This window comes from Ipomoea nil, unplaced genomic scaffold (assembly GCF_001879475.1).
Source record: "Ipomoea nil cultivar Tokyo-kokei standard unplaced genomic scaffold, Asagao_1.1 scaffold1407, whole genome shotgun sequence".
Taxonomy (NCBI): domain Eukaryota; kingdom Viridiplantae; phylum Streptophyta; class Magnoliopsida; order Solanales; family Convolvulaceae; genus Ipomoea; species Ipomoea nil.
This window is the reverse complement of record NW_017617835.1, coordinates 395621-413731: the sequence shown is the minus strand read 5'-3', so window position 1 is coordinate 413731 and position 18111 is coordinate 395621. Positions and strand designations below refer to the sequence as shown.

The 18111-nt window shown below is 37.3% G+C and overlaps 1 protein-coding gene across 1 annotated transcript; it reads right to left on the bottom strand.

Annotated features, from left to right (window-relative positions):
• Window positions 1–15641: 15641 nt before the first annotated feature.
• On the bottom strand, window positions 15642–17154 carry LOC109186313 (ethylene-responsive transcription factor WIN1-like). Its single transcript, XM_019336244.1, has 2 exons — window positions 16996–17154; window positions 15642–16284 (listed from the first exon to the last, which is right to left on the bottom strand). Exons 1-2 carry the CDS (start codon window positions 17073–17075, stop codon window positions 15687–15689), a joined length of 678 nt encoding a protein of 225 aa, XP_019191789.1. The 5' UTR covers window positions 17076–17154; the 3' UTR covers window positions 15642–15686.
• Between the last annotated feature and the right edge of the window lie 957 nt (window positions 17155–18111).

The window sequence follows — 18111 nt, the reverse complement described above, 5'->3', positions numbered from 1 at the left end:
GCCTTAGAACGGTTGGGACACGGGGCGCCCGCTCGGCAAAGGCCGGAGTCGCGTGCCGAGGGGTCCTCCGCTAGAGGCCCTCGCCGACACGAGGAAAGGGAAGCGGAAAGATCGCCCATAGAAAGGATGGGCGAGTCTCGTGGGCCGGCCCCGCGCTGGCACTGTGATGAGTCGGCCCTGCGTCGACACTCGGATGAGCGACGCTTCAATGAACCGACCCCGCGTTGGCACTCGGCGGAGCGACGTGATGAGCCAGCTCCGCGTCAGCACTTAGTGGGCGAACGACGCGCTGATGAGCAGGTTCCACACCGACACTTGGATGGACGAAACGTCGAGGAACCAGCTCCGCGTCGACACTCAGATGGACGGCACGTCGATGAATTAGCCCCACGCCGACACATGGAGGAGCGGCAGTCGGCTCCGCGCTGGCACCCTAACGAGTCGGCCCTGGTCAAAAGGCTGCAGAGAAGGATCGAGGAGTTAGCAAGAAGGGTGGAGGCGCGGGAGCAGTCGCCGGAACCTGAGGTACGGATGGCAGCACCGTTCTCCCCAAGCATCATGGACGTACCTCTGCCGAGGGACTTCAGGTTACCCGCCATCAAGGCGTACACGGGAGCCACTGACCCACGTGTCCACATGACTAGGTACAAGGCTGCCATGGTAATGATCGGGGCAGGGGACGCCATCATGTGCCGAGCGTTCTTGTCCATCCTGGATAGAACGGCCCAAGATTGGTTCAACACCATCCTGGACGGGTCGATCCAGAACTTTGGAGAGTTGTCCAAAAGCTTCCTGACATACTTCTCCGGTAGCATACAGCGTAAGAAACCCTTCTCTCACCTCTGCGTAGTAAAGCAAGATAGAGGCGAGAGCCTCAAAGACTTCCTGATCAAGTGGAAAAAGGAAGTCAATAATGTCTACGACTTTGACTCCAAGGCGGCGATCCCGATATTCATCCATGCCTTGAGATCGGGGTATTTTCACAAGCAGCTGAACGCCCACCACCCCCGTTCTTACGAAGATTTGATGAGGATGGCTAGCCGCTATGCCGAAGCGGAGGACGTCGACAGGAAGAAGAAAGATGAGGAGGACGGCAGGAAAAATGGGAAACCTGGGAAAGCGGGTCTGCCCAGCCAAGCGCCACGTTCGAACCACCCGGCCGCAGGGAAAGGCCGGGACCATGAACGGCCTCGCCTGGTTCCCTTGCGTAACCTAACTCCACTTACCCATCCCGTCAGTGTCATCCTAAAACAGGCTGAGGAGATGGGAATAGTCGAGTTCCCACCAGAATGCATGAAGGTCTCCCCAAAAGGAGACCAAGCAAAGTATTGCAGGTTCCATAGGCATCCTGAACACGACACGGATGAATGTAACGTGCTGAAGAGACAAATAGAAGAACTCATCCAGCAGGGCTACTTCCGGCATTTTGTCAAGCAGCAGCAGCCGCAGCGCGATCCATCAAAAAATCCACCACCAAAAAATGTCTGGAGAAATGAGGATGTCACCGAGCCGTCCACCTTGAAAAAAAGAGAACACGACCAAATATCTGAGCAGAGTGATAGCGAGAAAGAAACCGAGGTGGCGCCTAGACGACAAAAGAAGCACACCATACACTTTATCTATAGTGGACCTGCAGGGGGTGACACGCCCGCGGAAAGAAAGAAGTGGAGCCGGCGGCTATACGTGGGAAAAGTGGCCAGTCTTCCCAGAGAAACGAAACAGAGACAGGAGGCCATCACCTTCTCTGGTGATGACCTCCCAGAGGGCCCGTTACCCCATCGTGACGCCCTGGTAATTGAGATGGACGTCAACGATGTCATTGTCCGCCGCATCTCAGTCGACACGGGAAGCTCAGTCAATGTGATGTATTACGATGCCTTCACCAAGTTAGGGATACTTAGGAACCAGCTCAAAGAAGTACGTACCCCACTCTCTGGATTTATGGGTGATCAGTGGAGACGGAGGGGTCAGTGGTTTTACTAGTGGAGATAGGCACGAGCCCTAACATTCGCAAACTTGACTTGGAATTCATCGTGGTAAGACTCACTTGTGCGCACAACATCATATTAGGGAGACCGGCACTGGAGAACCTCAAGGCCATAGTGTCGGTGGAACACTTGTGTATGAAGTTCCCCACTCCGAGCGGGATAGGGGTCGTCAGAGGAGACCAGCGAGCGGCCCGCAGTTGTTACGTTAAAGCATGCAAAAAGATTGGCAGAAATGATCCATAAGTCCACACCATCTGTAAGGATAATCGATCGGGTATGGAGCTAGGAACATTTGATTAAGTATTTTCCTCAATATTCTAGTAGTCATCTGGGACTAGTGTTTGGTAATCGCGGTCCGCCCGCTTTGCATTCTGAAATCTTTTGGAATAATATCTCGTGCTTGTGGTCCGCCCATGTTGTTTCAAAAAAAAAAAAAAAAAAAAAAAGGAACGAGTCGCACGCCCCGGCCACAGGTTGGCCGAGACGTGACTTGACTCGGATGGCCGAGGCGCCCGCCTCGGCCACAGTTTGGCCAAGGCACACGCCTCGGCCAAGGGTTGGCCGATGTTGGCCGAGGCGTGCACCTCGGCCAAAAGTTAGTCGAGGCGCCCGCCTCGGCAAATGGTTGGCCGAGGCGCACGCCTCGGCCACGGTTCGGCCGAGTCGGGCCGCCGAAGTCCGTCTCGGCAAAAAAAAAATGAATAAAAAATAAAAAATATAATAAAAATAGGCCAGAGCCTGCCCCAGCCACGATCAGCAAAAGCACGCCTCGGCCACGGTCGGTCGAGGCGACGCCTCGGCCACGATCAGTCGAGGCGACGCCTCGGCCGGAGGCACGCACCTCTGCCAACCTAGGTCAAAGCCTATCTCGGCTAGCAGAAGAAATAAAATAAAATCATATGTGATTTAAAAAAAATATATAAAATCACATACACAGGATCAAATAAAATCACATATCCTAAATCAAGCTGGATTCTACACAGGATCAAGATAGATTCAGCCTTACTCCCAAGTCAACTCAAACACATCCGTTGACTCAGGAGTAGGGGGGACTGGTGACAGGATAATAGGGCTGGCACCCGACCCGGATCACAAATGAGCATCTGACTCAGCATCACATGGGAACCCAGCGGGCAGAACTCCAACGGTTAGAATTCCAACATGTGTCACCTTTATTGTCATTGAAGCCACCTTTGATGCCACCATTGATGAGAGAGAGTTAAAGCCTCAACGCCTCATTCATGACTCTTCATATTCTTGTCATTAGCTCAACTCCCCAAAGATGTCTCTTCATGTTGTTACCGTTAGGACCTAGCATAAATAGAACTTCCCTCAGCTGAGCAGAGGACACACTGTACTTTCTATACTGAGACAAAGGCAATACAATTATTGTTACTCTCTCTTTCACGTAACGTCATTCTAATATTATATTTCCGGTAACATTATTACCGTCAATAGTATTATGAGAAAATGATGAAACCCAAGTTTTCAAAGACATGGCAAAAATAAAAGTAAATTAGTAATATATATATATATATATATATATATATATATGGTCAGGTTCCCGTCCGGACAGTGCTTCCCGTGCGGTCACTTACTATTAGGTACGCATAAATGCACTACAAAATGTTCGAAAATGCACAATTAAGTGTGATGTGGTGTGGTGCATTTTGTTAGTGTATGGTGCATTTCTACATATTTAATGGTAAATTCGTACCGGCCGCATAAGAAGCACTGTCCACATTTGAATATATATATATAGGGTCGCGATTTGGTGTGAACGGCCGCCCAGGTGCGAACTGCGAACTATCCGGCACGCAGTTGGTTGTTGTTGATTTTTTTTTTTTATTATAAAAATCATTTATTGTGTTTATACACACACTGTTGATGTTGCGGAAAGATGGCATCTTGTTGGAAGATGCTGATGAATATTTTGAAATTCCCAAACGTGTAGAAAATGGATAGGGTGAGAGTTGTGAAAAAGTTGGAATATTAAAGAGGCAGATAAGCATATTCTTGAGGGGGCCGGGGCTTCTTTTATTATAAGTGTAAGTTGGAGTTTTGCCCACAATGCAATGGGAAGCCATGCATAAATGTTGACAGGCGTTTCTTTATTCCACGTTGTCGTGTGAGTCTTCCCAATCTCTATCCACTTCAATTCACTTTCCTTTTATTTGATCATAATAACTCAGTCTTTAAGTACCACCATCTACTCTCTCTCTCCACGCCCCCCCCCCCCCCACCCTCACTCCAAGCACTTTTTAGGTTTACTTTGCAACAACCAAAAAAAAAATGTTGGTATTAGTGTTTAGAAGTTTGTAGATGCTAGTAAATATATATTATCTTTTAAAATTGTAACACGTAAGTGATTTGAGTTTGAATATAGATATATTAATTTAGAAAAGTAACATCTATATGACTAACATACCGAATAAAAGGCTTAACGAACATTAATTGAAACAAGAATAGATGCTTGAGTGCTTTCACATGTAGCTTAGTTAGTTTCTGGATATTAGATTGTTAGCAAGAATAGATACTTGAGTTACTTGAGTGGGTTGATGTATGAAATGAAGAGAACAGTACAGATGAAAATGTCATTCTCTCGAGATTGGAGTTTATAGCACGAAATATGCAATAAAGATCAAGTATAAATAAACAAGTAAACAAGGGACAAAACATGAGAATTAAGCAATTAAGGATTGAAAACAAGGATTTCGCCAAGGGAGTAAAACACAAAACAAGATAATTAGCGAGAATGCATGTAAACAAGAATCCGAAACTACAAGCTAAGTCACTCTCATGATCAAATAAACAAGGAATAAGATTAGGAATTTCTCAACTCTCATGACGCATCAATATATGTGTGTGTGGTTCACTTCCGATTTGAATTGGGTCAAAGTAGATTCAGGTTCTTCGTAGTGAGACGAAGAAATCGTGTTAATTTGGTTAAATTATGCGGCACTGTGTCACTACTGTTTGCTATAACGTCATTGTTAATGGCAACCGGGCAGGAACGGTGATCCCTACACAAGGCATTAGACAAGGCGACCCTTTATCTCCATACTTATTTATTGTTTGTACCGAAGGCCTATCACTTATTCTACAAGAGGCAGAGTAAAAAAAGACGTATTCATGGCTATAAGATAGCACGGGAGGCACCACCAGTCTCACATCTCTTTTTTGCAGATGGCAGTCGTCTCTTGTTTTATAAAGCTTCCCTTAACGAAGCAGCTGCTATTAAGGATTATTGTCTCGCTTCTTATGAAAAGGCATCTGGATAGACACTAAATTTTACAAAATCAAGTATTTGTTTTAGTAGCAATATAATGTTGATTCAGATACGACGGAGCATATTGCAAATGTAGGGTATTTGGGGTTCAGCAACTCAGTAAGCGACGGATTGTAGCAAATATTTGTAGAACCATATGGAATCAGACTATGGCATGTAGGGAGGCTCTGTCTTGGTCATGCATCAGAATTATAATAATGTCATGTTGGAATCGGACGACTCCAACTTGTGTGCGAGTTTAAATGCTAATCTTTCATATTACACGTATGTTAGATTTATTACCTCGAGTTGTAAGAATTTGATTTTTTCAATAGGTCATGTCACTATTAAACATATTGATCAATCAGTGAACCTAGTAGCTTACTCGCTGGCTAAAGCTATAGGCTCTCAATGATTTTCCATGCCTCCTTGTATTTTGCACTTACTTCCTATTAATTAGTTATTCCGTTTGGCTTTCGAAAAAACAAAAAAAAAAAAAATGAATAATCAATACGTCATGCACAAATAAAAAATGCAAAATTAGAAACTTATTATTATCGAATTTTATATAATTTCAAATTTTAGATTACGAAGCGCGGACTGACAACAAAAATGCGATTGCGGGATCGTAATGGGCCTAATGTAGTAAGATGTTTTCTAAGTGTTGACGCTAGTTTTGGGCCAAATGCATTATGGGCTGAGCAAACATTCCCAATGTATGTTTTTTGTCAAATTATTTTGTGGACTCGAATCCACCTTGCAAGGTGGATCCGTGTCCAAAGACACACAATTTATATACTGATCACAATTTACATATTGAATGTTCACAACTTTTATATACTAAATATTCACAATTTACATATTGAATGTTCACAATTTATATACTGAATGTTCACAATTTGAATTGTGAACGTTCAGTATGTAAATTGTGAACATTCAATATATAAATTGTGTATTTTAACCTAGGTCCATGGCATAACTATTCCCCTTTTTCACGTATCAATCGTTATACACTTATACGGTAGACTAGGGTCTACATAGCTGTATGAACCATAGTCCAACACAATATCGTTTCTTTTAATTTAAAGAAAAGAGTGTTGTTATTATGAATCAATGGCATATTATGTTATATATATGTATATTGTTAGATGAACCTATAGTAAAATTAAAATGATATTTAATGTTAGTATAATGAACCTATTATTTATATAGAATAAAACAAAATAGCAGAGCTTATATATAGTTCTACTCACTCTGTTACATTATAGTGTATGTTCATATATATTTTCTTAACTTATTGTAGTATAAATATCGCCCCCACTTGATTCATGACCTTTCATTTAAGAGAATCATTTTAAGTCACTCGACCACAAGGTCAATGACAGTGCAGCTATCTTTAATCCTAATTAAAAGAATCATATGTTAAAGGCAATCTCATCCTAGGCATGACTCACTAAGGATTTTTAATTTTTTTTAATTAGGGTTCTGAATATGGTTTAGTGATAAGTTATATTAATATTTTTCAAATAGTAGGGCATAAGTTTGAAACCCATATATCAATCGCGCTCCTTTTTAATTAAAAAATTAAAAAAGAAAAAAATTTTAAGTTTGAAACCCATATATCAATCGCGCTCCTTTTTAATTAAAAAATTAAAAAAGAAAAAAATTTGGAACTAGGGAAGATAGGACATAGGGACGGCAAATTATACCCTGGAAACGTGTTCACCGAGAATGGTGAACACAAGACCAAACGACGTCGTTTTTAGGCAAAAAAAAAAAAAAAATCGCGGATGTGGAGTTAACGGCGCGCGCGTTGATCAAATTATGAATTTTCTTTTATGAGATTATGAATTTTCATAAAATTCATAATCTCATAACAGAAAATTCATAATCGCATAACAGAAAATTCATAATCTCATAACAGAAAATTCATAATCTCATAACTGAAAATTCATAATCTTATAACAGAAAATTCATAATCTCATGGTTCCAAAGTGAATGTGTAGGCATGGTTCCAAAGTGAATGTGCAGGCATGGATTCATAATTTATGAATGTCCGTGATTTCGGACGGGAATGTGTAGGCATGGTTCCAAAGTGAATGTGCAGGCATGAATTCATAATTTATGAATGTCCGAAATTATTGTTCACCTCAAATTAAAGTGAAATCGCAAAATGTGAAAATGAAGAAGAAAAATCACACAATTAATTAAGAAAAAAAAAAAAGATAACGGTGTACTAACACCGTTGGAACCGTGTTCACCATGAATGGTGAACACGGTTCCATGGCATAACGCTCCCATAGGGAGCTAGCCCCACTTCAATAACAATGCATTTAAGATATGAAAACAACGTAGAGAGGTAATGTCTTAATACTAACGAAATTAAAATTATGGACCTATCAATTAATTAACCAAAGACTAAACATCAATTAGTGAGTGATTGTCGTACCTTGACTTTGTATTCATTTAATTATCAACTTCGTTCTCAAGAATAGTATATTAGTATGTAGGGGGCCTCCCATCCGGCCATTTTTACCTAATGTATATGCATGCATGATGTATTAAGGGAGTGTTTGGTTCATGGGAATCGAAATCATAATGGGAATTGAATCAAATAACTTGTTAATGATTATAGGTTTTGCTGAAAGTGTTTTGCATGTTTGGTAGTAGGATGGAATTAGAATGATTATCAATATTGATGTTTGGTTATTTATGATCCTATAATGAGAATAAATATTTTTAAAATACAAAAAAATACAAAAATTAAGGCAATTGATCCTAATATATTGACATCTGAAGCACCAATATGAACAAAAAAAAAAATAAAAAAAAAAAATAAATAAAAGCACTAATCCAAACTTAAAAAATCAAATTATCAATAAGATGGAACCACTGCTGGAATTCTCGCTGTTTCCGTCCAACATTTCCGTCCAACTATAAATTGGTCGGTATTTTAATAAAAATTTCAACTTTCTATCGCTAAAGATGGATGGACGGAATGTTGGTTGGAATTTCAGTCCAACACGCGAATGTTGGACGGAAATTCCGTCCAACATCAGGTGTTGGAAAGAAATTCTATCCAATGTATAGTGTTGGTTGGTAAACACAAATGGACTGATAGGTAAAAATAAAAAAATGGTAAGTATTTTTATTTCGGGCCTTCTCTTCTTTTTCTCAATCAAGTCTCTCAGACTTTCCCTCCCATCCAAATCAAGTCTCTCAGACTTTCCCTCCCATCCAAGACTACTGCCAAATGGATGCCATCGCCTGCAAGTCGGCAGCCACGACTGCTTCCGCCGTCCAAGCTCAGCAGACCGCCGATGGCTCCTCAAGTCGCGCGTGTGTTCAGTTTTGCGGCGGATCTGCGGGCTTTGCTCAACATCGCAGAGGATTTCACCGTGCTCTTCCCCTTCTCTTCTCTGGAAGCTGCAGCTGAGAGGTACGTTTTATTTTTTATTTTTTCAACTCTTCTCCTTCATTCTTTAGATCTGTACAAAAAGAGCACATTTTCAGAGAGTCCTATTTCGGATCTACGCTGGCAACTCAGATCTACGTTGAGAATGGAGGAGACGAGGACAGACTGAGAAATGTCGCGGCTGCTTCGTACGTTGCCTTCGTTGCTACAGGTTTGTTCCATTACTCTAAATCTCAATCCCTAATCCCTAAATTCTTAATTTTATAAATTTCTAATTTCATTTATATCTTTGATTCCCTAGTATGAGATATTCTCATCATCATTTGTTGTTGCAATGTATTTGAAGGTTCGCAACTTTTCCACTAACAACAAGGTTAGTGAATCTGCTGTTCAAGTTTTTACATTTGTCTTGCAGGGATGGTAGTTAGTTTAGGCAAACTGATGATACCATATTTAAAGGCAATTGTTTTCAGTATAGAAGTGTAGAATTAAAATTGCTTATAGTTAATCCACTCTAAAATAAAGAAGTGAAAGTAGAGATCAATGGTACTGAGGTGTTTTAAATATTTTGGCACAAATGATCTTTGTGGATTTAGTGATTTGCTTCCATATCATTTTAAATTTGCTTGCTGTGAATATTGTAAACTGTGAATAAGTTATAACTCTTTACCAGTTCATTTATTCATATACTAATTTGGTTTCATTGTGCATCTATTTCTATAAAAGTTTGCAATAGTTATAACACGTGAAGTGAGTGGGTTGTTGCAGAGTTGCAACTAGCAGTGTAGGCTGCAAGAGAAGAATTGTAATATTGTAATCATGGCTTCAATCCTTGTGTTTCTGCTGCTACTGTTTTTGGCTCCAACATTTTCATTTTCACATTAGGTAGTTGACATCTTACCTGGTTTCCCAGAAAACTGCCATTCAAACTCCAAACTGGGTAACACCTTATATCTTTCTTTCTGCAGTGTCTGGTTATACCTACGATTTGATGATGATGTTATTGTTGTTGTCGGTATGAGAAGAGCCCAGAAAACGATCCGCTCTGGCTATGGCTCACTGGAGGCTCTGCTCTCTCCGCTCTCCTCTATGAGATTGGTATAATATAATCTCCATCTGATTTTTGTTTAATTTCTGTGCTACTTACCTTAATTACATTATTAAACCTCAACCCCCCTTAATTAGGTTTATGATGTTTTGTTGACGCTAGGTCCTTTCACCTTTAATTATGTAAATTCCACTGGGGACATTCCATCTTAGGTACAGATCTACAGAAGGACATTTCAATATGCATTCTTGAAAACTGCATTGTGGTTTTAACTTTCTTATACCACTGATATGATTGGAATTAACTAGCAAACTAAAACTTAATGATGTAAATATGTAATAGTCGATATCATATTGCGTGCTCTTTTTTATGGATGTTTTTGAAGGCAAATACTTAGTCTCTGCAGTTGAAGATGTTTTTTATGGATGCTTTTAAAGGTAAATACTTAGTCTCTGTAGTTGAAGATGTTGTCTCAACAAGAATAGGATATGGAGTTGTGAAGCTTGATTATGTTTTGTAGTCTCTCCCCAGGGAAATACAAATCACTGAATTTGCTTCTTTAAACGTTACTTTCATTGATCATCACTATATTTTAAACTTAAAAACTCAGTTCTGATGTTTATTATTTGGCTTAATACACTCAATATATGTGCATTTGACTATGGGATATTCAATTTGTCTTAATACACTCAACACATGTGATTAACTCAGAAACAGTGGTGAAGTTGTAGAAAGTTTTGCAGAACTTACATTCATCTATACCATCAAGAAAGTAAGGTCATTTTTTGCTAGAAATCACTTTAGAAATGCATGAGAAAAATGTTTATTTGATCAAAGCCATCGTCTTAAATTAGTTGCATTTGCAGATATACCCATCATCTACACTTGATCAAAGGCATTGAAGTAGAAGATTGTGGATGCTGCATTGATCAAAGCCATAGAAGAAGTGCCGGATTTGAAGGCTTATTTGGGTGCATCGAGCATACTTAAGTAGTATATATTTTCATGATTTCTTCTTTTTTGTGTATGGTATTAATAGTCTATTGTTGGAAGTACTATGAACATGACTATTTTTGTAGTAAATATTTTTATGTTTAAATATATTTTTAATTTGAAATTTAGTGTGTTCATTAATTTGTTGATGACATATAATTTATTAGCAATAGGTATAAATAAAATTATGGTAATATAAAAATAATAAAAACATTTCATATGATTTAGAATTTTCCTACCAACAGTTGGAAGGAAAATAACAAAATATAATATGTGAACTTTCCGTCCAACGTTGGTCGGAATTTCCGACCAACACATGTAGTTGGACGGAAATTTCAACGTTTTAAGAATGGTGGGTTATTGTTCGGAAGTTCCGTCCATTTGTATATGTTGGACGCTATTTCCGACCAAAAATTAGAGTTGGACGAAATTTCCGACAAGCGTTTTTCCGAACGTTCAATTTGGTCGGTATGTTGGACGGAAACCTCGTTTCCGACCAATATATCGCGTTTTCCAGCAGTGAATGATATCGGTTTTTTATTAGAGAATGTGATTTTTAATTAAAGGGGTAATCAAATCCCATAGTTGTGTTTTAAAAATTTGTCAACCAAACACTAACTATGATTTTAATTTGATTCTCATTCCTAATGTGTAAATAATCCATGAACCAAAAACACCCTAAGTTCTTAGCAGCTGTGGCCTAGTCTCTTCATACTTTGGTGTGTATATATATTCTCATTTGATTAAAAAATAAAAATAAATTGGTATTTGATTGGTGCAATACACTCAGGATGGATTCAAAATTTTTTTTTGAGTGTGGACAAAATATTAAAACAAAAGAGATAGTTTGAAAAATAAAAATGAAATATAATCTTACAAGATGTTTCGTTCACAAAATAAATTTTGAATAAATAGAAATGTAATTTTATAAGGAGTGGAATATATATAAAGAATATACTAGAAATTTTATTCCACTGTTTGATTCGCTGAAAGAATTGATTTCTTAAAATATATTATTGTGTTAGATTGATTTAAGGAATAGAAATAGAATAAGTATTCAAAATAAAAAAAAAAATATTCGTTTATATATTGAAAGTTATGTGTGTGTAAATAACAACATCAACAATAATAAACCTCGCAGGGCTTAGCATTGTTGTTCGTCGCCTGACTTGAACTCACGACTGAAGGCAACATTGTGGGGTTTGAATCACATGATGATAGAAGATGTGGATTGGGTCATGTCGCGATTTATCTCTACAGTGGCCCTAGATGTGGGGTTTTATGGGTTTAGAATTGTTCCAACTAACGAAACTAGGATAACTTAAGTTTTAAATAATAATAACAACAACAATAATAATACATTGTAATAGAGTCAGAGGTACTCAAAAAAAAAAAGAAAAAAAAAGAACAACAATAATAATAATACTACTACTAATAAGTAATAATAATAAGAGTCTTTTTCCAAAATGGTCCCTCGAATATTGCTTATTCTCAATTTTACATTTCAACTTTCAATTGCACCAAATGTGGTCCTTTGACTTTCAAAAACTCACCTAATTCAGTCCTCCGTTACATATTTAATTTTTTATTTTTTAAAAAATTTGTTTAAAATTTTTAAATTTTTAAGATTTGATTATTATAAACTGTTTAATACTTTAATAGTTAATACTAAAATATTAAATATTAACCTAAAAAATATCTAGAATTTGAACAATTTAGGGTTATTTATTCGCTCAAAAGGATGTCATTTTTAGTAAAATAACCCATTTAAAAAAGAAGGGAACAATAGCTAATCGGCCGACTACACGACCTAATCGATGCCTAGGCAGCCTAATCGTACCTAAGAGGCCTAGTCGGTGCTTAGACGGTCTAGCCGGCCAACTGCCTAAATCACCAATTACAGTCATAGGCTAGGTAGCCGGCTAGCGTTTAGCACTTAGACACCGATTAATCGATACTTATGCGAGATTTTTACAACACTGGTTAAAAGTTATTGTGAAAAAAATATCAGATTTTGTTGTCATATATATATCCTTGTCATGCGTGATGACTGAAGACTCGAGTAGACAACCCCAAAACCTCGGCAGTACCAAGTATCAACGTAGTATCATCAGAAAGTTTCATCCTTCTTCCATTTGTCCAAGGTTAACAGACCCTTACCACCAACCAAGCAATCCCTTTACCCCAAAAAAACAGGGACTAGCAATTTAATGAGATATTAAGTGGCCCACTCCTCTTTTGATTAATACCAATACCAAATCAGTCAATCAACTTATTTGTGCCCGTACATTTTGGTAGATTTGATCTATCTATGCGACAAAGACACTTGAATTTTGCTTCTATTATTTTTTAGGAATTGTACAGCATCCCCATTAAGAGGATTTTGCAGAGTTTTTTAGATAATTTGAATGAGATTGAAGAAAGAGAGGGAAGAGAGAGAAGGAGAAGGATCCTCCGGCAAATGAAAGGTTTTTTCAGACTTTGTGGCTCTTGATACCATGTGAGGAAAGTAATTATACCTTTGTTGATGTAGAGTATAAGCTATATATATAGTACATAGAGGAGAGTAAACAGAAGGAAGTATTCTATAAGAACATAAATATAACAAATAATAACTGAATTAAATACTAGCCACACATAGGCTTAACAAACTCCTCATTTACAAAAAAAAAAAAAAAAATACACTATTGAGGATGCCCTAAGTTTACTAACTTAATATCCGTAATGATCTTTTAAGTAACGTATAATGAAAATAAGTTTGTTATTTGTTGGTGGTATGATTCTTTTTAATTATATTACAGTAATTTTTTGGTACTAAATAATTATATTAAATTTTAATTAAACTTTTTATATGTATTTGAAAAATTCTTAGTCACTATTCGAAGATATGCACGGGATAAATGTCGCTATTGTATAATATTCTATAGACTACATATAATAAATAAAAAATCCTGTGTGATGGATTCAATCAAGAGATTTTAGCAGTGAATTTTTTTATAAGATTTGAATTTATTTATTTTTAAATGGTGAATTTATACTTGATATGTTATCCGAATAGTTACCACTGTTGAAGCTAGCTTATGTATTCCAATTACTACATCCTATGTACTGGGGTTTCTACGGGAGTTGTTATAGTTGGACTAAAAATGTCGAACAGTTAGACTTATCTTCATGGTTTAGTTGGGAAAGTACTTCTTAATTAAAATGGTCATCAAGTAACTTCTGCGTCCAAATCTGAGTAAACCCAAACGAGGAAATGGATAATATTTCAGGGAATTTATACCTTTGATTTACACAAAAGTCCGGCACCACTATCCGAAAGTGTATTTTAGGTAAAATTCAGTAATCCTAACCAACAAATTAAAGGATTACAAAAATAAACCAATATAATGCAACTTAAGTTAGTTTTCAATTGCTGACCGACTAAAGTAATACATAGCAAATTAAGAATTGAGAGAGTAAATAAAGTGGTATAAAAGATGAGTGGAAAAAACGTGCCAAATTAAATGACATTGTCCCCATGAAAAAGAAGTAAAGATTGGCCACATACACAAATCTGTGAGCTCAACCATGACGGAAACATATAAGAGACGAGAATGGAGTTGAATCTGGGTCATCATCAATACCAAACTGAAATTTTGACAAGGATAGAAGGAATTGAAGCTTTTTTATTTTTAGAAAGAAATATGACCATAAACACTTCCCAAACTGTGCATGTAACATCATATTTCATCCTACAAAATGATTGATTATTAATATTTGATCCACCAAAAAGCTTTGTTGTTGAGACAAATATGAAATATATATTAGGAACTATTGAATTGCATTATTTTTTTTTTTTTTTTTTTAATTAAAAAAATTTTAAAATTAAAATATAAGGTTTCCATAGTTATTTCTTAGAAACTATTTACAAAAGTGGTTGTAAAATTGTTCAAAAGATTGTTGAAACCATCTAAATACATAAAAAACTAAAATTAAGAGCTAAAGAAGCATTTTTTTGAGAAATTAGTGGACCAAACCGCCTTCGGCGTTTGCGGTGTATAGATCTCGAAAAAATACGCGATTTGACAAAAAAAATTGTCCAAATCGGACAACCGAGTCAAAAGTTATGTCTTCCGAAAGTTTTTCGACATTTTCAAAAAAAAAAAAAAAAAACGTCGAACCGCCGAACCGGCCGGCCGCGGAGGAGGCCGCCGAGGCCATTCCTCGCGGCGGCCTCCTAGCGCCTAGACGCGATTTTTGCAACCTTGCACATGGTACATATGCCTAAAGTGATCATTTTAATCCTTTTGGGACTATTTCTGTCACCAATATGTTACTTAATAAAGTGGCAGATTTGGTATTTTTGAGACTAAACTCGTCACTTTATGCATAACTTTGAGGTTGAAGATGACAACACATATAACTCAAGAACTAAGTCTGTATCGTATATGAGTATAACTGGAGACCAAAAATGCAATTTTTCTTATAGAGTTAATTCCATTGTTGGTCCTAGATTTATAGGTGACAGTCCACGTTTAGTCATTCTTTTTCAGAACATCCCTTTTGATCATAGTATTGTTGTGGTATGACATTTTTTGTATTCCGTCAACAAAATCGTTGAAACATCGTTAAATGTAAGGATATTTCGATCTTATTTATACAAAAGTGGGCTGACCCACTGTATTTTTATTCTTTGAAAAAAAATGTCATAATTAAAGACCTAAATGCCCTTGTATATATTCTACAGAATTTAAAAGATTTTGTTGATAGAAGACCAAAAATGGTCATACTACAATAATACTATGACCAAAAGAGATGTTTTGAAAAAGAATTAAAAGTGGACGGTCACTTATAAAACTAGGACAAAAATTGAAATAACTATTTTCCTATATATAATATTAATATAATATATAATATATAATAATAATAATAATAATAGTAATAATAATTAACATTCAATGATTATTACTGCGTATAATAAGATGCACTAAATTAAATGCAAAAGCTATTCTCTTCCACTTGACCATCAAATGAAGGGCAAATCGGAGTGTTTATCTGAAGGAGCTCTTCAATCATCTGAAGGGCAAGCCTTTCTTCCTCATCCATTCCGCCTCTGCCGCCATCCACCATCTCCGGCGGCTTCTTGGAAGAACAATCCATCCCTTCTACCCTCTCGCCATTGCCGCCGCCGCCGCCGCTGTTCTTCTTCTGCAGCTCGATGGTCATAACCCATTTGGAGTCGGAGGACTGACCGGCGCGTTTCTGCCACACTCCGATGTGGGAATTCTCGGTGTCGAGTCGCAGGCAGGTGAGGGATGGCGTGGGGACTTTGCTGCACCTTCTGAGCTTGGCGTGCAGGATTTCAGACAGAGCTTTTGATGATGATGATGATGATGATGATGATGATGATGGGATTATTGCCTCTTTTTGGTTGTTGGGTTCAGTCTTTGTAATTGGCTCGCCTTCTGAGTCGTGGGCTATTGGGAAATTGGTTTTTGCATTTCTTCCGCTCATCAAAATGGCGGCTTGATCATATGCCCTGGCCGCCTGTTCTGCTGTGTCAAATGTGCCCAACCACACTCTCCTTTTCCTGTCATCTAATATCATCAATTGCTATATCTAACTTCAATTCCGATAAAATATTTAGGAGGATATAAATTATGGTAACTCAGTGACTCAGCAGATAGGGTCAAATACTCGTGCCGACAAAGTATCTGTCCATTTAAGCATAATCTCAAATTCTAATGATACTGTCTACCGAATCAGTGAGTTAAGGTCGTACGTGCAACTTTATCTTTCTTTCGTGATACTTCTTGTAATGTCAACAACTATAATGTGATGTTGCTTGTGTTCGATCAACATATAATATATAAAACATAAATGTGTAGTCTAACTGTTAATTTAGATTTTTAGTTGAAACAAACACATTTTTTTAATTTGGTATCAAAACTAACCGATTTTGGTTGAAATCAAAACATCTTTCTACAATGCAAAATACGACTCTACTTTTTTGAGTATTTTTTCATGCAAATTCAACATGCAACATTGAGTCTATCAAAAAATCAAAACCTAATACTTAATTCTTAGTTATATTCGTTGTTATTGATTGGATGGAAAGAGGGTTACCTCCTAACGTTAATATCAATCATCACATGAGAAATAGTGCGTGTCAAACTTAGGATAACTTACTCAAGAACCATGCCAAAAGAAAATTTTGACAGGACCAATGTTTTCTTACTATTTTGAGGGAAAAAAATGTAATGTAAATTACTAAAAATGAAGTAGAGGGTAAGGAGCTTACAACAAAGGATGACGAATTTCAGACACCCAAGAACCCCAGTGGCGCTGCCTGACGCCTCTGAACTTCTTTGATTGCACCATTTTCAGGAAGGAGAAGGAGAAAACTTGGTAGGGCTTTGCAGAGAGGGAAAAAAGAATCAGAGTTAATGTGTTTGAAGGAGATGATGAATGGAGATAAAATCCTAGGACCCGATGATATTTAAACAATAGGAATACATAAATGTCGGCTAACTAAACTTGTACTGGAAACTGGGAGTTAGATCAGAGCAGCTCGGGCTCACGAGTCTATCACATTGTGTACAATAAATGCTTCGATTTGACTTGCAGTGCATTAGTTTTTTTTTTTTTTTTTTAATACAATTAACTCTATTACAAAGTAGTATTTGTTCTATACTTTCTCAAACTGCTGAAGACCAAAGAGTTAATACCCACCACTGGGGTTCGGTTCTATGACCTTCCCTCAAAGGGACCCATAGAGGGGCCATCTGAGCACAATGGTGTGTTTGATTGGTACATGAGAATCAGAATGAAAATGAAAATCAAACACTTTGTAATGGTATATGCTTTGGTGAAAATATTTTGCATGTTTGATAGTATGGTGAAATTAGAATAATTATCATTATTGATGTTTAGTTTTATTATTTATGTATGATCCTATAATGAGAATAAAGGATTTAAAAATACAAAAAAAAAAAAAAAAAAAAAAAAAAAAACTAACAATTGATCCTAATATAATACGAAGAATCATACTGAGAATTGGCTGCATTAGCCAGGGCATGGGCACACTAGTTCACTGATCTACCCATAAAACTGACAGAACTTGACTGTATGAGGCTAATAAGGTTTACACAATCATTTACAGGGCTTTTGGTTGGAGATGGAGAATTACGTGTGAAAGGAATTGTAATTCCACGGGGAACAAATTGCACTTTTGGTCCTGTGACTATTAGGGTACTGATAATTTTAGTACGTGACTTTCAAAACTCTCAATTTAAACCTTTAACTATGCAATTATTAGCATATTTGGTCCTGCCGGCCAATTTGTTGCCGGAATCTTTTAATCCATTTTAATTTTGTTAATTTGGGGGCAAATAAGTCATTTCCTTCTTCTTTCTTC